Here is a 21,840-nt window from a genome sequence, read left to right as displayed (position 1 = left end):
AACTAATAGTTACAAAGGACACACTCTCCTGGGAGTGCGTTTCCGTATTATACTTTTATGGGACCGCCAAGCATAAAGTTTGAGGGAACTTCACTTTCCCTTTTTACTTTCCATTAAAATAACTTCTTTAACTTCTATTTTTAAAATATTGCATTTTATTTGTGAATAGCTCGAAGCTGTGGTGGTGGTGGTGGTGGTGGTGGTGGCGTTTTGTGGTTGTGTTTTTGGTGGTTGTGGTTGAATTTTGCTGAAATTTTTCACATTTAAGACTGGTTTAATTATTTAATTGGTTTGCATATTCGACATCTACATTAATGACATGAGTAGGACCTTTCACGGATTTGCTTTCTTTGAACATCAATATTTTGCTTTAACTTTACTTTTACTTTTACTTTTACTTTACGCTGTAAATATTCGTTTTTGTTTTTGGCTTTTTTGGTTTTCGTTTTGATTAAACTTTCTGTGAACATTAATTGAGTAATGTTTGTTATTGTATATCGGTTAACGCTATTTAAGAACTATGTGGATTGTGCACAGTCAACAAAGTAACTGGGGAGCTAAAGTGAACTCTCGAATAATCCGCTGGTACGGTCGATACTCGACCGACTACTATCAGATCAAATTCCTTTAGTCTGAATATCAATTCATACAAACACTTAATCGAAGCATCGCTGCGAAGTGGAGGGGGTGTGGCATCTAGCTAGACTCGGACCAAATACCTTTCAATGTTTATCATATATATACCATATAATCTGAACAACAAAAAATATAACTCTGTGGTAGGCGATCGCTGCTTTCGATGTTCTGAAACTTTCTGTTTTAAAACTGAAACCGAACTATCTATCTATCAGCTGTAGCTTTGGATCTGAGGGGACTCAATGTGGAATCAATCAGGCAACGCAAGCTGAAGGCGGTGGGATCTCTCTGATCGGGGGTTCTACCTCAACTCTCTATATCCTTTCTATAACTTTCTTTTCTTTTCTTTTCTTTTTTGTTTTCTATTCATTTCATTTCAAATCTTTTCGGTTTGACTTTGTCTTCGATTTTCGTTTGTGGCTGTTAAAATACTTTAAAATTATTGTATTATCTCATTAATTTAGTAGTTTCGTTTGGTTTAATCTTAAGTTAATATAGATTTAAGTACACACACACATTTATATTTGTATATGCTTGTATACGTGTTCGTATGTATTGTATATATATCTTTTATGGTACTCGTGTTCGGTATTCGGCATTCGCATTCGTATTTGTGTGTATATTTATTTAAAGTAATTTGTTTAAAGTAATTGCGTTTACATTTATTTCTATTGAAGTTGCTCTCATTTTAATTTGACACTAATTTTAGGTTTCAATTTGTTTAAAGTTTAACTCTGTTCCATGCCTAGTTTGGCATCTGTGGAAATAAAACATCGCATTGCAAATAGAGGCTCCGTTTATTCTCTGTAAAAAATAAAATCGTGTAGCACGAGCTCGAGATTTCGCTCGGATAAGTTCACAGTTAGTCCCTAAAGATCGGTATATAGCCTTACTACGTGGAAAGTACGCATTAACTACGCAAACATCGCTTAGTATTATTCGCTAATCTCCTCGAGATTCTCGCTTATCCTCGAACGGGGGAGGCAGGGCAGGTGGTAATCGGTCAGATTGGTCTATCTGGGCAGTCGCAGGTGGAGCAGCTCACTGGGTTAGACGCCCTGGGCGAGGCTCTCCTTTGACAGCGCCAGGATCGGCTGGTCCACCGCCTGGTGTGGAATTATGAATGGCGAGGCCAGCATCTGCAAGGGTCTAAAGTAAACATAATGAATGAGTTCCTGTTTCCGCCTTTGGATTTTGCGAATTCGGAAGGCGTTGTGGGTGGTTTCCGTTCCTGGCAACTTACTCGGCAAAGCTGGTGGCCGTCACCATGGGCTGACGGACCGAGTGCAGCGCCTGCGAGTTCTTGGCCCTAGCCAGCAGACTCATCACTGTGCGCTTGGTGGGATTCATTCCGGAGCGGGGAACACCCAGCAGCGGGCGCTTCCTTCCCAAGCCACCACCTGACAGAAACCAAAGTCAGAATAATTAAAATATAAATGCTGGTTGGTCAAAATTCAATATTTTAATATTTTCTATGCCACTTAAGCTAGTTACTTTTATTAAAAAGAGTTTTTAATTTAATTTGCGATGAGAGATTGATATGCTAGATTTATTTTAAAAACATTTACTGGTTAAAGTTCGTTAGAAGTTTTATAGATATAATTTAAATAGATTATTGCAATACATATTTAAGATTATCTAGAAGTTGTTTCCAAATTGCCATTGAGGGTTCCCAGTGTAGTAAGCAAGATTAGCTGTGGATGGCAACTGAAGCTTCGACTGGGGGACTCACCTATGTTGATGGTCTTGACGTTGCGCAAAGCGGGATGAAGGAGGGCGGTGCCCGGTGGCTCCAGCAGAGTGAGCGTCGATCCGGATGACTCGCCGTCGCCGGACAACTGCAGGGCGGCGGCTCCCGCCTGGCTGGTAGGCAGACCAGCCATGGTGGCGCCCACTCCGGTGGCCGGCTTCAGGAGTCCTCCGATTCCTGCGGCTGTCAGCTGATGCTGGAGTGCCACTGCCATGGCTGTGGTGTGTACTGTGGGTGGATTGACGGCGGACAGAGGAAGAGAACCGGATGAGTGGCAGCTGGAGGATTACTTTGGACAAAGGGAGAAGGAATCTGACTCTGATAGCCGCAGCTTAGAATGCCCTTTCAAAGAGATTGTACCTGTGGATTCTCTTTCTAATATCTAAACTACCCCTAATGTACCTAATATATCATATATATTTTATGAAATGCTGCTACCCTAACTATTATTTGAATAAAATTTGTCCGATATTGCATCCTTCTCCGATGTTCTTCATATTGCCTACAAAAATCTACATAAAAACTTTCCTAAAGACATACCCCTTCATAAATTAATCGATTTTCGATGTAATGTAAGTTATTTAATATTATTAAGTGCCTATCGAAAGCATATCATCCTCTGAAAGTGTGTTTAAGCCTGAATTGACTCGACTCTCGGCTGGAGCTGGATTATGTTCATTGGCCCATTCATGCACTACATCAATGGCAGCCGTAATTTCCAATTAATAGCCGAGCCCAGCCTGGCTTTGGTAAAGCCACAACTGCTAGAGTTCACTTACGTGCCGCCGCGGTCGCCGGAGTCGCCTGTCCAGAGAGATGCTCCCCGCAGGCAGCCGCTGCTGCACTCGCTCCGCCGTGGGCATGTTGCAGCAGCTGGTGGAAATGCGCCTGGTGGCTGTGGTGGTGTTGCTGCTGGTGGTGGTGCACCTGCTGCTGCTGCTGCTGCTGGTTTCCGTGGGCGTGTGTTGGGTGCAGGTGGGCGTGGTGCTGGTGCGGATGCGGATGCTCGGTGCTGGTGGTGCTGATGGTCGTGATTCCGCTGATGCCCAGGCTGGCGCAGCTGGAGGAGCAGTCGAGCTTGTCGACTGCCGACAGGCACTCCATGCCGCTGGTGTCATCCGATTTGTCATCGTTGGACGTGTCCATGTCGGCTAGTCCACCACCCAGGCCACGCCCATTTGCCCCAGTAGATGAGACAGTGGTGGCGCCACCCACCTGATTACTTGTGTTAATGGTGGGACTCTGCGAGTCCTCCAGTGAGTGGGCGCCCAGTGCTGGCGTGGACGTAAGCGCCTGCATCTCCCACATCTGTTCCTGGCGGATGTCGTCGTGGTAGTCCTGCAGTGATAAGATGTTCGATTCAATGATGGAAACGGCTACCCACTGCTCTCTATTTCGGAATACAGATGATTCGAGGCAGTGAGAGATGTCATTCCGCTTAGCAAACCAAACGGATGAGGATTTTGACCTTCTAACCTTTTTATCTTGTATTTAGAAATAGGAAATACTTTTTTATAATTATGGATCTATAATCTTCAAAGAGAAACGAATGATGTTGCCCCTTGACTTAAGATACAAAGAGCTCTGTACCCAATACCACCTAAAGCACTCCTGAGAAACCAAGATACTGTCCATCACTGGCGGGATTAGTTGTGGGACCACGGGAACACCTCAGTCGAGCAATTAAATTTAATTCACGTTTCCCTGGCCGGCGTCGTTGGCAATAAATGCGAATTTTATTGGATGTCAATTAAAAGTTTGTGCGCAGCCACGTTTCATGTGTCGCCGGTGGAACACCCTTTGAGCAGAAACCATTTCTGCCCCCCCGGGGCAAGCACATATACACACACATTGGGGCGTACGTACATATATGTATCTGGGTATCTGTGAGTGCTTAATGCAATTATGTGGGTGGTGGTAGAGTGTATGTGTGTAGGCCTGCCTGGATGCGATAGATACACGCACGCAGGAAACTCCAGCCCGTTGGATACACATTTCATCAACCCCATTAACCGACTAACTCGTTTATGAATATCTCTGAATTTGCAAACGAATCGCATGCACAACATATGTATGTGGCACACCTATTTCCTACGTTTTAGTATCCTTAAAACTGTCACACAATATGGCCTTTTTATGGCGCTCGCTGGCAAGCATAAATCGTGATTGCAGATGCCATAAACAATTTCCCCGCCAGGTGGGTGAGTCTTAAATATGTCGCAGATGAGATTCACAAAGAGATTTCAGGCCAAATAAAAAACAAAAACAAACAAACAAACACACACACTCAGACACCCATACTCCACTCGGCTCAAAGTAACCCCAGCAATTTATCTAAATTGAAACAGTTTCTTCTTTCATCGCCTTTGTCTCATCCCCCCACTGTTGTTATGGATATATCAAATAATTTCTATGCAAATTTTCGTCGTGTGTAATCAGATCGGAAAAACTCAGAGGGAGAAATCCCCAGGCAGGAATCAGGAGAGAGAGTTTCAATGTTGCTAGCATCTGCCAGTCAAAGGTCGGCCAGGATGTCAATATATTAGATTACCCGACCCCAACTTGAAAATCAGCCACATCCACTCCAGCTTAAGCTGGGAATAATGTGGTATGGCTGCCTGCCAAGTCCCGACTTCGAAACAATGCCACGTCGTCATGTGGGGTAGGTGAGAATTGAATTTTGTGGCAAATTATAGATCAAAGCCCGGGTCTTGAGGTATAATTTGCAATAAGCAGAATATATTGCGCTCATTTGTAATTCTCTCGGATGCAGCAAACGCTGTGTATAGTATACGGATACCCCAGATAGATGGCCCCGGCATGCCGTTTAAATTGTTCCATGTCCACCCTCACATTTCTGCTTGCATCTTAAAGAAGATGTATAAATAAAGTATGCCGGCGCCGGGCAAGTGAGGATGATGCCCAGGACGTGCAGCCTCCAGGACTCCCAATCTGCCTGTATCCCGTCTGCAGGCTGCAGATAGTAAACGCTTAACATTTGTGTCTCGAGTGGAGGATGGCAGAGGAATATCTACCCCCTCTCCCTCTCACTCCTCCTCTCCACCACACACACGTTGGCTCCAGAAGATGGCAACGGCGTTGGCCATGGCGATATGGCGATATGGCGATGTGGCGATGGCGATGGCGTGTCGAGGGCCGCACAATGGCCAAAAGGAAGATGCCAGCCAAGTTCCCCAGTTCCCTTAGCCAAGGAGGTGGCAAAAGGAGTGGGCCAAGAGTGGGCAAGCAGGGCAAAGTGGGCGGGCACAGTCGAGTGCCGAGGGGGTGGCAAATGTAATTACAGCACAATGCAATTTAGTCAGCGAGAGAGCGCGGAGACCAGGAAACCCGCTGCATGCCACGCGAACACGACCAACACGGAAGCTGAAGTCGATAACGAGCACAACCTTGGAGCAGTTCGCACGGCTCCAGTCCTCCTACACTCCCAAAACTATTTGCCATGACTTTCGCAAATTTGACTTTAATTAAAGTCGTCAGCGAGTTCGGGAAACTTTCATCAAAACAACATCGTTTTCTAAACTTGCAACGAAATTGGCCCTAAAACATGACTTTCGAGAAAATTGTACTTTTTAAACATTTTCATGATAAACGTTTTTAAATATAGCTTAAGATTGTCTTAAAAAGGTAATATTTTATATTGTAAAAGAAAAACTTGTAAGCTTCTGCCAATCAAGTTTAATTTCTTACAAGGGGAGTCTTTGTGAAAATCGAATTGCAATGTCATAAAAACCAGATATGGGTTGTTCCTTTAACTTAGAAAAATTAACATTTGCATTTAATATAGCTTCTACTTGAATTTAAAGAGATAAATAAATTTAGACCCAATCCCCCAAAAGCCCACCCAACCTTTTTTTTGGTTTAAAGCCAAGGGATTAGAAAAGGATTTTTACAAATTGCCTTTCGCCGAGGACGACAGTTTGATGTTTTAGCAATCTAACTTATTATTCTTGTTTGGGAGTTAAATTTTGAACATTTCTGGTTAGTCTTTTCTTGACATTTTAATCGTACTTCTGATTTTAAGTACCATTTTTCTCCAAGTGCACTCCACGCTGCCATAACTTTAAGACCCGTGTCCCGGCAAACTTTAAGATGCTCATTTGCGTGCTCGTGGAGCGGACGAAACTTAAATCATTAATGGGTATTAAACACAAACAATGCCAAGGGAGATGTTCCGAAAAAGGTCGCCCCATTGAAGTCCATGCCACTCCACTCAGCTTGACTCACCGGAACCAGAAAGCGGCGCACTTCCGCCAGCGCGTAGGCGATCCGGGCGTGGGCCTCTGCCGGAGCGGCGAAGGTCGAGATCTCGACGTGCAGGTCCTCGAAGAGATGGGCATAGCGACTGTCCCCACTGCCGCGCAGCTCCTCCTCCTTCCGCCGGTCCCGCATCGATCCCCGTCCCAAGACGGCCATCTTGCACATGGTGTCCTCCTGCAGGCGCTTCATCGAGTTGCCCTTGGGTCCGAGCAGCTTGCCCACGAAATTGAACTGTTGCGGCCGAACAAAGGGAAATGCAATGAAAATGTTTACCCTCCGTTAACAGTTTTCCATCCAGCATCCAGTTAACTCCTCCTCAACCTACCTTGGGGTGATCCCGCACAGGAACCGCCACTTTGACGGCCACCTTCACCGGCTTGTCGCGAGTGATGTCCAGCATTTTGAGTTTCTCTGCGGGTTGGAAAACAGGAAAATGCATTCAGCTTAATGCTCGTGTAATTAAACGTGTAATTTAACTTTATGGAGGCGCATTATATGCTCAAAGGGGATAAGGAGTTAAATGTTTAATAGCCCCCGCCCACTCGGCAAGGTATCAAATTTGCAAAACGTATTCTCTGCTTTTATGGTACAAAATATAATTATTAAACACTGGGCAGATTAAATCTTTCTTTTAGTTCCTACATGTTAACTTAATACTTATACTTATTGCTGGATCTCTCTACACAAACTTTGACGAGCACTAATTAAATGAAAATGTGAAGCTACTTTGACGAGCGAAAGTATTAAGTATCTGTCCTTAAATATTTGAGAAACGTTCGTGTAGTAAAAGGAAAAGAAATAATTGGGAAAATAGTGAAAAGTAGTTATTAAACTTCAACTAAAAACTTGGTTTTTCGTTTCAGTTTCATGCTGCTCAGCTTAATTATCAAGTCTATAGCTATCTTTCAGATTTATGAGCTAAGATTTGTGAATTTAATTTACAAATTCAAACTCTTTAATATCCCGCAGGCTAATTTAATTAAATTAAACATTAATTAGGTCGAAAGATAATAACTTCCAAATAATGCATGCGTCAGCTATTAAAGGGGGCAACATTTTGAATAAATAACCATGCCAGATCTGTCAAAAAGTCCGCTTTCTATCTGTATTAATAAATGAAATTAAACTAAATTTGTTGATTTATTTTCCCGGAAAGTTTAATGAACTGATAAACATTGTGTCAAATGTTATACTGCGAGTACTAAAAAAGGATAATAATAATTGCAAAAGTATCCATTAAAGTGGCATTTAATCATTTTAAATAAATAAATTCACACGCCGTAACTATTTTGAAGAGAAACCCAAATAAATATCTCATCATATTCCACTTTATCTACATGTATTTACAAGTTAATTTAGTTGCGGCATTACGTCTTTTGAAGTTGTGTGGAATTGCAAAGACCCGAAGATTGTTCCATTCATTTTGTGAATGCTGTCGAGTGAATAAATGTGTATATTGCGGACTATTCACGCCACCAGCTGCCCTCATAAGTATGCTACAGACGCAGAGTTCATCGGATTATCTCGAGCTGACTTGTGTCACCTGCCCACACATCCGCCCTTTCGCCTCCTCCACCGCCATGGCATCCCGGCATCCTGGCATTCTGGCATCTAGTGTCGCCAATCTGGTATCTGTATCTCTGTATCTGGATCTTTAGCTGCCCGCAGCAGACGCTGCGACATTTGTAAACATTTGGCGGAGCCTTAAAGACAGCTATGGATGCCAGTCCTTTCTCTGCCTTCGCTCGTGCTTTCTTCGGTGCTTTCTCTCAGTTTCAGCTGTTTGTAACTAATTAAGCAAAATGCTTCTGCACACACACACAAACATATATATAAACCCGAAAAAGAGAACGAGAGGCTTGGAGGGATGGGGGGAAATGTTGGATAAATCTGTTGACAGGCCCAAACATGAAAACATTTTTGTTTGCTCTTCAGCTCGGGCTCAAGTCCTGGCAAGGACTCACGGGGACACACAAACACAAGCACCCACCAAGGGGAAAGCGGGGTGAGCACACACAGACCCACACTCACACCTTGAGACGCACACACACTCAGAGGCATCGTCACTCATTAGCAGGCGAAATGGCTTTCTTAACACCTTTTGTCGTTGCCTTTTGCACGGAATGCAACATTTGCCTGCAACAGTGCTGCCAGCCTAGCTGTTTTATAGACGAAAATGTAGCTAAGCAACAGAACAAAATCGTACATATGTATGAAGTCTTCAAAGAATATGCACGGATTCATAAAAAGAAAGAAAAATTCATTTTTAATTAGTGAGATTGGAGAGAGATTGGATAATAATGATAGTACTACCCTTGCTTAAGCTGTTAGCTTTCTTATTTTTCAAAATAACAAGAAATTAAATGAAAGCTTTTATGCAAAAATAAAGAATAATGTTTAAAACTTTCTTGAATAATTTCTGCGTACGACAATCGGCGTTTGCTTATTTTTTATTTTTGATTCAAAAATTTTTTACAATTTTAAAAACAAGTCTTCTTTATCAAAATCCATTGTTTCTGCGCCTTAGAAAAATGGGTTAACTGCAATTTAAGAATCAGAGTATACAGATGAATATCCCATTGGGAGCTTTTCCTTTTGGTAATCTGCCGTTGACATCACTGGCCATTCCCCTTTTCTTTTTACCTGCTTACCGCCCAATTTCCACCCGCCGGCCTTTCTGTCTCTCCAGTAGTTTCTTGTCAGTGGCAGCAACATGCATAAGTAGCTGGCAGTTGTCAGCGGAGAGCACTCTGATGGGCTTCAGCCAGGTGGGCGGTGGGTGGCGCTGGGTTGGCTAAAGATGAAAGTGGACGGGAGAAAGGGGGGTTGCTATTTCAGGCGAAATGCAAGTAGGTGAAAGCACAGATCTGTGTTAATTGTTTGGCATTGCGGACCAGCCGTCATAATATTTATGCTGCCTAGAAGACAAAACAGATTCGCATCTGGGGATCCCGTGGGAAATCAGTATTCATACTTCGGCTTGATTAATTACGCTCATCAGACCGAGGTGGAATATCCTAAAAGGATATCCGTGTTCTTCTCCTGGCCGCTTGTCCCACAGAAATTAGATTAATTTCCATTTCATTCAACATTGTTTGTAATGCTTATTCAAGGGGAAGGCCACAACACGCCAGGACAGGCCAGGATGGGCCAGGAAAGTTGTGTTGTTTTCCCTCGACGCAGACTTTTCAATTAGCGACATTTCACCAGCAATTAAATTCGCCTGAAATAACTTTTTACTCTCTGTCTTTCTGTCGGTGCTGTATTTAAAGTAATCTATGCATATTTGTTTTAATTAAACGATATTTTCACAATTGTCGTACTGGGCAACGGATCGATTAATTTGCGAGCGGGAAAAATGCCTTTGCCCATCTTGCATTTAAAGCGCCATTAATTGGTCTTTTACACAATGATTATGTAAATTTATTGATTTACCTGCACTGCTCGAAAGAGCAATAATAATAATAATTACTTTTTCGCTCACAGCCATGACAATAATTATTTTATCCGCCCGTATCGCGGGCAACTTTTTGCCCATTTTCAGTTCAGTTTAGTTCGGTTCAATTTGGCAGAGTTTCGGTTCTGGCCAGAAGGTGCGAGCGAATTTGGCCTCCGCTGCTGCCTAATCTCCACTAATTTATGGCCAGCACGGCCATTAACGTAATTAGGTATGCATTTCAGGCCACCAGGTGGCCACGCCCACAAGGATTGGGCCGTCGGAATGCAGCGGGAGTCCTGGCAGCGATTCAGAACCTCAATGTGGTGGTCCGCCCCACTTGACTAAACACTTGATGGTGTAAATCAGATTTAAATATCAACTTGCCGCAGCCACAGACTTTAGAAACTAGCATTTCCTTTGGTTTTTCCTCCACGTTTCCTTGGCTTTTCCGCCATCGTGCATCCCTGGGGGCAGGTTGCTAAACATTTGCTCAGTCACTGCAATTGTTTCCGTTGCCACTTTTTGTTGCTTATTCCCTGTGTTTTGTTTGCCGCCCGTCCGATGCCATATTTTCCACATTTTCCTTTTGCGCGCCGCCTTCGCTTGGCCTTTCCGGGTCATTTGCTCGTCCGGAAAAGCGGAAAACACTGTCCTGGGCCGCTGCCTACTGCCGAGTCCGTAGTTCGTAGTCTTTCATCCGTATCCCCCGCCCTTCCTTAGTCTCTGCCCTGGGGGCAGGCACTTGAGCCAGCACACCACCCCAACCCCTGACCCCCGGAAAATGCCTGGAAAAACCCTCTTCAGAGCGATGACGCTGTCTTGGGCATGATATATAAGCCTTTTATTTTCCCAACCTCTGGCACCTGCCTGCACGGAGAAAAACCAAATATAACAATCACGGATGTCACCGAACTTCAGAGACAGAAGTCTGCCGAGATTGCATAACTTTGGGCTTCTTAAAGTATGACATTAACTTCTCGTCTAAAACCCGCGGGACTTTCACTGGTTTTCTCCTTGAGAATAATGGGTAAAAAATGAACTTTTAAGAATTTTGTGCTTGCTATAAATTTATTTCTTTACCCATTATTCGGATGCCCAAATTGTGGTTGCCAATACTACAAAATAGTTTGTCTAGGAAAATGTTTCCATAGAAATTAATAGGTTACAATATGATTTTTCTCCGATTCCCCGAATATATGCTCTTTAACGGGTAACTTAATGTTTAGGGATATATATGCCATGTCTTGATCAATTTGATGATATAAAAAGGGGAGTTAAGACCTCAAAAAGACTCCTCAACTGCAGTTTTATGTCGCAAGTTTAAAATTCTCTTGAAAATGTGATTTATTCGAAGCTAATTGGTTTCTATAAAGATAAATAAAATATTAATTTAAATATTTACCAATAAATTACCAATGAAAACACAAAGAACCTCTCAATGCCAATATTTTTCTTCTGTGTGGTCGTAGTCAAAGGTCACGTGGGAGTCAAGTGTATGAATGCGCAAATTATTCAATTTCAAAGACGAGATTTCCCCTTTGCCGCGCTGACCGTTGGCCATTTCAATATGGCCCAAAGGGCCTGCCAGTTTAATCAATATTTCGTCAGTGTTAATGTCCTTGGCAATTTCTCGGCTCGTGGCCGAACCATTGATGGTCCATTTAAGCGATTTTCGACAGGACAGATACCAATGATACCTTCTCGTGGGACGCCCTCCGGTTGGTTTAACATTTCCCCGGGGACGGATTACCACGGAATGCGTCTCGTTAGCCGAAACAAAAGTAAAAATAATCATAAAAAAGAAACAAGAGTCGTCGGCGGCGGCAGGACCAGAAAAAAAAGTCAACTTTTGCCCAGAAGCTTACATGTTTTCTGGTGGGATGGGCGGTGACTAAACATCCGCTACTGCTTTCTCCGCTTGTTTATTATATCCCCTTTTTATGCTCATTTCTCTTTCTCTCTCTCTCTCTCCACTTTCTGCCTTTCTCCCCGGCGACAATCTGTAATCCAATGTTTTTTTCGTTTTTGTTTAAATTTCCAGTATTGCTCGGATTAGACTCAAAAGAGGGAAAAGCTATGTACAAAAAAACAGCAACAAAAAGAAAGTCAGCTTTGATGGATATATGTATCGTCCTCCGAAGGACTCTCGTTTTCCTCTCCCCCCCATTTTGATTTCTTTGTATGATTTGCCTTTAAAGCTAAGCTGGCTGGCTGGGCTGAGATTGAATCGAATTTTGAGTTCAAATGAAAGGCAAAGACGACAAATAGTTTTGTTTTCGCACATGACGTAATCGACTGCTGTGTGTTTATGATTAAATTTACCCCCAGCCAGGCAGGTTCTACTAGAAATGGTAGCTCTGCGCTATCAGTATCAGCCAGTGTGACGACGACAGTTTTTACGACGGATGCCAGGATGCCCGCTCGCTTTTATGTCCTTCCTTAACTTTTGCGTAAACAAGTCGAAAGTCGAAAAGGTGGAATAGCAGAAAAAATTCACATTTCCCCCATCCAGTTGAGCCGGGAAACTCTGTTGGCGATTGGTGTGTGTGTGTGGTGTGTGTGTGTGTGGGGTTTTCTAAATGCCCTCAGAGCATATATGAAGGTGGGTGGTTGGTTGGTTAAACAAAACAGTGTTGGTCGTATGGTGGTAGCTTCTCCTTCGTTTACTCTTCACTCTGTTTGACTTTCCTCCGGCTCCATATTCCGGATTCGATTCAAACTTATACGGGGATATACACTGCCTTTCAGAACTATAAGACAGTTGAAGGGACATTCGGGAGATTTGGTGGAATAAAAAACGAATAGATTCAATCGTTTTATCGCAACTTGATTTCGAAGATAAGCTCGACCAATTCGATGACTGACATTTCTGGAAATTCGACAAATCTGTTTTCCATAACAGAGATTGATATGGAGCAACTCTGAAATAATTTAGAGGACATTTTGATGCTTCTTTCGATTGCTTCTTTTCAATATTTTAAACCAAAGTGTGTTTTCTAATTGCAGATTTTAAGAGTATGCCAATATAGTAGCCTTAAGTTTAATCTAATGCAACTCCTAATAAATTTCTTAAACTTGTTTCCACATTTAACATTATATTAACTTAAAATAAACGAAAACCAAAAACTATAGGCATGAGTTTGAGCTTAAATTAAAGTGAAATTTTCAAGCACTTCCAAAAGGGATTCGGTTTCTTATGCTAACTCCCATTTTAGCACACTACCCACAATCAAATAAACCCGCCTTACATTCTGAACCGCACTGTACGTGTATGTGCTAGACAATTTGTGTCATCGACTGCGCCAAATTCTCGGCATTTGTCGGCAATTATATAATCCACATACCTGAACCTTTCAGGGACCTTTCCTCCAGCGCACTTAAGCCAGCTTTAGTATCCATTCTTTGTTGCTTTTGTTGCGGTGACTGCAAAGTGAAAGAATGTGAATAATCTATATGAGCATGTAATAATAGTTTGAGGCCAAAGGGATTTCGTCCCTTTCAAGTTTTCAGCTAAGCCGCCCCCAAGTACCACCTACGCCTCCCCCTGACTCCCTTGACGCCACCGATCGACCCGTGCCTTCAGCCAACATCTTGCGGTAAGCCCGTGTAAAAAGCTTAAGGAAAACTTTGGAAAATTTTTATCATAATGCAGCTGACAAAAACGCCCCAACATGGTAAATACTTAAGAAAGTTGGAGGGAGTGGAAGGGAGGGGGCGTACGAGGCATTTTGTTTCAAATCTGTTGATAAGTTCCATAATGAAATAAGCCAGGGCAAAGTTGGTAGCGATTTCTACGCATATATCCCCAAAAGACAATCGAAAGTTTGCGTAACCCCGTGGAGTGAACTTTTCCGAATCTTTATGAATATTGATTGCAGCTGCCGGTGATCCCTGGCCCTTATCTCCATCACCGTCTCTCTCTATCTTTCTACTCTGTTTGTGGATTGGGTTTCAGTGGCATCAGAGATTGACTCTCATCCTGTGTCCTCCATCCATTCATCCATCTATGGAAACCAAACATTTGCCCCATTTCGAGTGTCGAGTATCGGTTTCCCCCAGTCAGCAAATATGTATGTATGTACGGCTGACATGAAAGAGGGACCGGGAAATTCGAAACAAAAAATCAACTCAACTCATATGATATCATAGCATTCCCTTGCGAGAAGTATGTGATGTACACTTGTGCGCCAGTCGGAGCGTAATCGGTGACCCCGATTTCTTTGTGCTTAGGGATAATTGGCCAGTGCGCCCCATTAAGTTCTGGATAGCATCCATCCACGATTCAGGATCTGCGCCTGGGCATAAAATCATAAAACCTGAAAGAGTCGTATAATTTTCAGTGCCATAAAACACTCAGTCACGCTGCTTAATTGCCTTTCAGAATGATTTCAACTATTTGTTTCAGAAATAGCTCCCGCCCTCTCCCTTGAAAGCGATTTTAAATTAAAGCCAAGCTACCTGGAAAATTGATGGACGGCCGATAACGAGCGGAAGTGGGTTAAAGTTCTTAAAATTAATGACAGCTCAAGCGCCCCAAAATCTCCGCCAATGTTTGTGTTTTAGTCCTCGTTCAAGTCGCTTTTGTTCTTCTTCTTCTTGTTGTCTTTCTCTTCCTTTGCGTTTCTGCCATTCCCCCGCATTCGCAACTAAGTTTGACGGATTTGTGCGCAGTTTCAGATTAATGCTGCGATTATTGTTTACCGTTGGAATTACGCACAGTGGGGCCAGATGGTGGTAATCTTTGTCTTGGCTAAGTAAATATTATTTTTAAGCGAGGATGGGTAATTATTATTCCCACTGCTCGGGGCTAAATGTAAGAGTGGGTTGTTAACAGAAGGAAAAATGCTCAAAATATATTTACTTAACCTTTTCATTAGTTTTTAGATATTAAATATTTTTAAAAACATGGCATATGGCTTAGTGTGAACATGATATTATTTTTTAAGTCATACTACTGCTACAACATTTGCCTTAGACATAAATGCATATATACATCTTTATGTATTTTTATTTTTACACTTTAATAAACATTTAAATATATTCATTTCACCCACACTAACCTACTCTACTGCCCTAGTCTTTAACCACTGTGCAAGGACGGCGACCGCCGTGTGTTTCTTATGCAAAATTTAACCCAGTGTAGAGTAGGTCGGTTCACTCAGTCGGTCGGTGGGACGGTGGGTCTCGGGATCGGTGGGCCGATGGCTTGGGCGCTTGGCTGGTTTGCTTTATTCATTCCCGCTCCTCGGGCTCCGGTCTGGCCTCTCGCTCTCACTCGCTTGTCTTTGTATAGCTCGGCACGCACGATTTAAGGATAACGAGGATGGAATGCAGGAAGCGAGGCAAATATTTACACAGTTGGATGATTTAGATAAAGAAGACATGAACATGAACCATAAAGCGAACGAAGAAGAAGGCGACAGTGACTGGAAGCGAGGGATTGGAATGGAGATATATGTGGGGCCAAGTAAACCCCGGGACATTATCCAATGGAAACTGGGACGGACATTATGGCAGCAGGGATGGAAGAGGATAAAGAAATTTGAATACAATGAAGGGGATTTCGGCGATAGTCCTGATTGCCGAGCGCCACTTCATGAGACAAGGAATATTAATCCAAATTAATGGCGTTATCTTGCAGGAAGTTCCTTCTTCCGTTCTGCCACAGAATAACAGACATTCAGAAATTACACAATTGGCAAGCGGCATGCGGCGTGCGGCGTGCGGCATGCGGCATGCGACAAACGGCTGCAATCGAAGACAATTAAGTTACCAAACAACAACCTGCCTTTGATTTAAAGTCCGATCCGGCATATTCTGCCTTTTAGTATGCAGAGCAATGCTCACCTGGATAATTTATTCAAGCGAATATTGCAGTCACAGTAACATCAGAAAAATGAAAAATAAAAACCAAATGGAAATGCAAATACACAGCACAGCACAAACAAACTCGCACATGCATGGCATGGGTGAAAACTCTATATATTCCATACCAAAAAACCCACATCCAGACCCACACCCATACCCACACCCACCTTATAGCCATGGCATCCTGCAACCATTGCTCATCCTGCGAAACGGGCCCACTTGAATTCTGTATCTGCATTTACCCGGCTACGTGTCAAATCCGTCTAAAAGCCGAAGGGCTCGCATCTGCATGTAAATGAATGTATAACATATTTCAGCAGATTCGCACAACATTTGAATTATTTGGGCATTGTGTCAACATTCCAGAATCCATAAATCCCGGCCAGCCGATGCATAGTGGATCGGTCCTGGTCCAAAGCCCCAGAAATCGGGGCGCCATCAACCTTTCATCTTCCATCTAAAAAGTCTTGCTACGTTTATTTGTTTTCCTCGAATTTATTTGACCAGTTGGTCAATATGAAAATGCGAAAATGAAATATTCAAAATGCCTTCAGAGCCCCGAGGGTGGAGCACGGAGAACCACCGAGAACCGCCCACCATCGAGCAACCCCTTTCGACCGTGTTTGCCTCCTAAATGCTAGAGGAATTCCTGACCGGAAATTGTTTCACAAGCGTTGGCCAATTAATTTCAAAAAATAATGGAACAATTTTTTCATCGCTCAAACACTGAAAGAATGAAACATTTCATGTTTTAATATTTATTCTGATTGATTTTTAAATCAAGATGCGAGGCTTGTTTAAAAATAAACAAACTTTGAGAGAGAAACTTTAATCGGAAAAAACTTCTGTGTGACGGGAATCATAAATGTTTATTAAGATTGAATTATAAAAGCCGAGTAATTATATTCCATGGCTGCCAACAATTGAGCCAATTTGCTGTCATTAAAGATAATGGCAAACAAAATCGAAATATGGCTAGCAGACATGGTATTAAAGTTTGTAATTAAAATTTATACATGATTATTATGGCTTAAGTTTGAAAAATTTAATAACTAAATGGATTTTTTGCAAGTGCATGAAGGCTTAGGAATGTATTTTCGACTAAAATATTAAACGAGAGAGAAGAAGGCCCCGTGGAATTTGTTTATTTAATCGACTGCGGGATGTGCTCAATCAAGAGCATCCAGTTTGGACTCGGAACTGATTTGAGCCACGGAACTTACAGTCCAAAATCAAGGGAGAGCCATTAAAGCATCGTTGATTAATCGATGTGGTTATCAAAGCCACATAATCGGATATCCCGCAGCGTTGCAGTGTGCCAATGCATTTCAGAAATTGATTTATGTGGGTGTGCATTTTGAATGGCCCGGACTGGGAGCGGTCATTTTTTACCATTAATCATATACCTAATCTGAAATTCATGACTTTTTCCCCCTTTCTAATGAAGCACATAATAGTTACTCTCTGGCCATGTCTCCTGGGGGAATTTTTTAGGGGTAGTGTGGGGGGTGTTGAGGGTCCTGACCCAGGAAAGTTGGCTTTTTAAAGCTGGTTGAAAAACAAATTCATAGACGTGTCCCTCATATAATGCGGCCAGCAAATATGCATCCAAATGTATAATTCAGCCACAAAAAGTAAAACTTTTCCCTTTATTCTCGTATAAGTTGGCCGCAAACCCAAAAAAGGCAATGCCAAAGGTCCTTTCGCCTTCGCAGGCATTCCTTCATAAATAATTTCATAATTCCAAATTCCATTTCCCTTTTTATTTTTGCGTTGAGCCAAGGAAGGTTTTTGAGGTTCAGGTTGAAGTTGAGGCTTATGGCGACCCACGGATTCATTCAGTGTACTCATATACACTGGGGCTGGGCTCCCCAAGCGCTTTGACTTAATAAATTAGTGTTCATCAATAATCATCTGTGTAATAATTTATCAGAATTAGTTATATTTTGCCAGGTCCGAGCGGAAATCACCAAATAAATGGCTTTCCACTCTGCTGGCGATGAGAGTGAGATAAATCAAAAGCAATTACATTCATTCATTCTCGTTTATATGACTGCCCCGCCCAAGGATTCCCTTCGATTCGACCAGCCTCGGGGGGAATTAGTCCTGCGGATTCTGGACTCTGGTTTGTGGACTCCTGACTACGGACTACGGACTACGGACAGTTGGACACACGAACACACATTTTCCCCGCTGGCTATTTGTACTTCTACTTTGGCAAGTATACTGACATCGAGCCACTCGAGCCGCATTCCGCATTCCAGGTGAATAATTCAGTTACTTAGCCCAGGCCGTAATTAAGTTGTAACAGGTGTGAAAGAGCCCCACATTTCATACACTGCTGCCGAACGTGACCCAATATTTACCTAGTTAAGTTGAATTTATGCCCGGATTGGAGCTGCTTTAATCCTTGCTCCTGCCACCGACACTGGGGCACATTTGTCTCAATTTTCACAGTCACTTCAATTTTCACTTTGCCAAATGACAAATGCCCGTGAGCGCTTATTTCATTGCTTATTCATAGGCCGTAAACATTTCGCGCGGAAATTCATTGGGGCCTGATTAAAGATGCATGCCTAAGGTGCGACGCCTTGTTCCGCTTTTAATTTCGAGTCACTCGGCACCATTCCACTCCACCCGTAGTCACGCGTCCCGTCCCGTGGCAGATAATGTCATCCGATTTCGGCTCCCCGAAACCGCAAGGATCCAACTGTTTTCGGTTTTTGGTTTTGAGCAATGGCAATGCCAATGGCGCTGGCACTGGCACTGGGACTGAGACTGGCACGGTAGCCACAAAACGCCACCGGAGTGGCTAGATGGCGGGAGATGGCGACAACAAACTTTCACTGGAGTTGTAGTTAAAGTGGGTGGCCAGAAGGATGGCCATACACCACTTGACACAAGATAAACAATTTGTCTCTTTGGGGCAACTTGGCGCCAAACACCTGAAGGTGGAAACTGAGTGTGTTTGTGTCTGTGTAGGTTCTCTATCACTCCTCCGAACTCGAAAGGAACCGCATTCGGGAGTAGGTTAACCGTTCCGTTAAGAGCCCGACGCGCAACTGATGGGAGCTGAATGTGGCCAACTTTCTGGAGACCCCAAGCATTTGGCAACTGTGGATGCTGGATGCTGGATGTTGGATGTTGGTTCCTGATTCTGCGCACTGCCCCCAAGAGCCATCTAGCCCATAGTGGGAACAGTCCTCCGATAATGCAGGCCAGATGTCCTGTGCAAAGGCATTTCCGTTATACTTTAAAATGCACATAGCCGTAATTACTTTCGGCTCGGCTTTGCTCTGCGATTAGCCAGGTGGATATCTGGACTTCTTCGGATTGGCTTTCTTTGGTCTTGGAAACTTGGATGCATTCCCAGCTTATTCCGGCTGGAGTGACGCCTGGCTTAAATTTTAATATACTCGATTGGGGCAGAGTTGTTTTTGCTGCTGCTTATTCAGATTCGGGATTTAGAAATAGTTCAAATAGCAGGAAAGCTGCTAGTTTAGCACACAAAAAAGATAATTAAAGTAAGATAAGTAACCCCTTTCCCAAGGCACTTAGTTAACTTGTAAAGAATCTTATTTCATAAATTTAGTTCTACAAATTGGACTTAAATTATGACTGTATCAAGAGCTATGGCAATGTTAATTACTAATAATAAACATAAATATTAAATACAATCCTAAAATTAGTTTTATGAGAGTCTCACTTAGTATTAAAGGTCTAAAAACTAAAAAACTTATAACTTTATTGTTATAACCCTGTGAAACTGCAAAAGTGCGTGGTCCTTTGGTGTACGTTTTCTAACCGTCCTCGAATACAGTGTTTTAAGAGCATCCTTTTTCGCCGCAGAAAAGCTTTGAATTTTCATGTAAGCAAATGCTTTGGCCAACGAATTGCATAACTCGCAAAAAAGAAATGCTCCGACCACATGCTAGAATCTCATTTCGGCCGAATCGATCGATCTGCGAGCGGGAAATGGGCGGTTTACATTGTGTTCCAGTGGCTGCCTTTAACCGAAGCCAAAGCAAATTTACATTCAAGTTTTCGGCAGCGTTCTCCGACCACAGGAAAAAAAAAAGAAGGAAAATGAGGAAAACGAATGGCAGCGAGGAAGAAGAACTACTGGAACTACATGCTATATGTATATCGGAGGAACCGTGGCCACAACGCCAGTTGTTCTGGTCCCCTGACCCCCGAAAATGCATCCTTGTTTATCGTGGCCATAGTGTCCTGCACCTCTCTCAGCGCCCCCATCTCCTTTTCAAGCTCCTCCCGCTACCAATTTACCCGAATACAAAACGCTTTAGGGTCCTATTTGGATACCGTTCAATGCACCAGGGACTTTTCCCATGTATGACAAACAAACATAAACATTGTGGGCGAAACGGAGACCCAAAGTATCGCATCCTTGGTGGCGACTCTATAGGCTATATGGAAGGATATGTTTGCGTGGCGCACTCTAATTAAAATTTGTGCCGCCGGCCCAACTGCAATGCTTGCTAACTGTTTTACGAGGTTACGGCCAAAAAAAAAACCAGAAACCAGAATGAGACCGAGTTTCGAGGAAAATGTGGTGAAAAAATGCTAAACACGAACGGAAACTAAACAATGTCCGAGGGCTTGAGAAAATTTAATAAACTCGTGCCCCCAGCGATTTGTACTCGTAATGCCTGAATGAGCTGGAAATTTGTTAGCAGGCAGTGGATTGAGTTAGAGATGAGCTTTAATGGGAGAATAAAGTCACTCCCTGTAAATTAGATGAATAAACGGCAAATCAAAGATATTAAATGTATGTATTAAATTTCAAATGTTATATAATCCATGCAAATTAACAATGTTTTCAGTAATTAAGCATTGTTTTTAGCCTTAAATAACGTGAATGAAATGCAAAACCGAAGGCTTAAATTCCACTCAGAGGGCATTTCTAGTGCCAGCCCACGATCGAGCCCATTGAAGTGCATAATTTAAATCCATTACTCGACCATCTTTGCGCATTAATTGTGCATTCCATGACGTTTAATTGCAGTTAACTGTCGGATGTTCAGCATGCGATGACATTTGTTTGATGTGCTTGCCGGGAACACACATGAAAGCATGTCCGGGCACTCGGGGTCGTCGGGGCTTGAAGTCGATTTGGAGTCGGAGTCGGAGTAGTAGTCATAGTCGGTTTTAGGTCCCATGACAAGATGCAAAGTTTTAATTGATTTCCTGGCCTGGAGAAACCGAGAGAGGGTCTACTACTACGGGACCATGAGGCACCGAGATGGAGGAGACACTTTGCCAGGCCAGGCAGAAAATCATAATTCAACAAGCGAATGGGAGCGGAGCAAACATGTCGGCAACAGTTTTATGCCCAAGCTGGGAGGATGGGTTGTGCTTGGAAAGTCAGTTCGGTTCACTTTAGTCCGTGTTTCGGCTTAGAAGTTTCCGCTTTTGGGGCCGGCGAAGCAACTAAATGCCAGCCGTAAACTTTGGCTTTAGTGCAGTGCATTCCGCTTGCCAAATAAAAGGCTACAAAGTGTTTTGTGTTTGCCACCGCTGCTGTGCCCGCCCCCATTGGTGGCATTCATGTAGTGGGAATATTGTGACATCACACATAAACTTTTCGGCGGGGAACTCGAGCCAGCATCTCGACATGGCTGACATGGCCATGGGATATGGTCGTACGAAATGGTAATGGGAATGGGAATAGCACAAGAAGCAGCTATAGGCGGCATAGGCGTAGGCATTGGCATCGGCATCGGCGCCGTCATCGGCATCCGGTTGCAACGGTTGCTGGGGAAAGCCAAATGTGCCATTTATAATTTAAGCGGGATTAAAGTTTCCTACAATGGCGCTACTTGCCACAGAACATGCCGCGCTTGGGTAA

At 43.1% G+C, this 21,840-nt stretch overlaps 1 protein-coding gene across 2 annotated transcripts; it reads right to left on the bottom strand.

The window, feature by feature from the left end:
- Positions 1-202: 202 nt before the first annotated feature.
- On the bottom strand, positions 203-19,013 carry LOC108113303 (KH domain-containing, RNA-binding, signal transduction-associated protein 1). 2 transcript variants are annotated; one of them, XM_017223853.1, is made up of 8 exons: positions 18,338-19,013; positions 13,448-13,526; positions 6,990-7,075; positions 6,632-6,895; positions 3,166-3,724; positions 2,369-2,614; positions 1,880-2,036; positions 203-1,785 (listed from the first exon to the last, which is right to left on the bottom strand). In XM_017223853.1, exons 2-8 carry the CDS (start codon positions 13,500-13,502, stop codon positions 1,686-1,688), a joined length of 1,467 nt encoding a protein of 488 aa, XP_017079342.1. In that variant the 5' UTR covers positions 13,503-13,526; positions 18,338-19,013; the 3' UTR covers positions 203-1,685. The 2 variants fall into 2 exon arrangements, with proteins under 2 accessions (XP_017079342.1, XP_017079343.1); XM_017223854.1 differs by lacking the exon at positions 13,448-13,526.
- Positions 19,014-21,840: the final 2,827 nt, after the last annotated feature.

This window comes from Drosophila eugracilis, unplaced genomic scaffold (genome assembly GCF_018153835.1).
Source record: "Drosophila eugracilis isolate 14026-0451.02 unplaced genomic scaffold, ASM1815383v1 contig_90, whole genome shotgun sequence".
NCBI classification, from domain to species: domain Eukaryota; kingdom Metazoa; phylum Arthropoda; class Insecta; order Diptera; family Drosophilidae; genus Drosophila; species Drosophila eugracilis.
The sequence above is the reverse complement of the archived record's forward strand: the minus strand, read 5'-3'. Positions and strand labels throughout refer to the sequence as shown.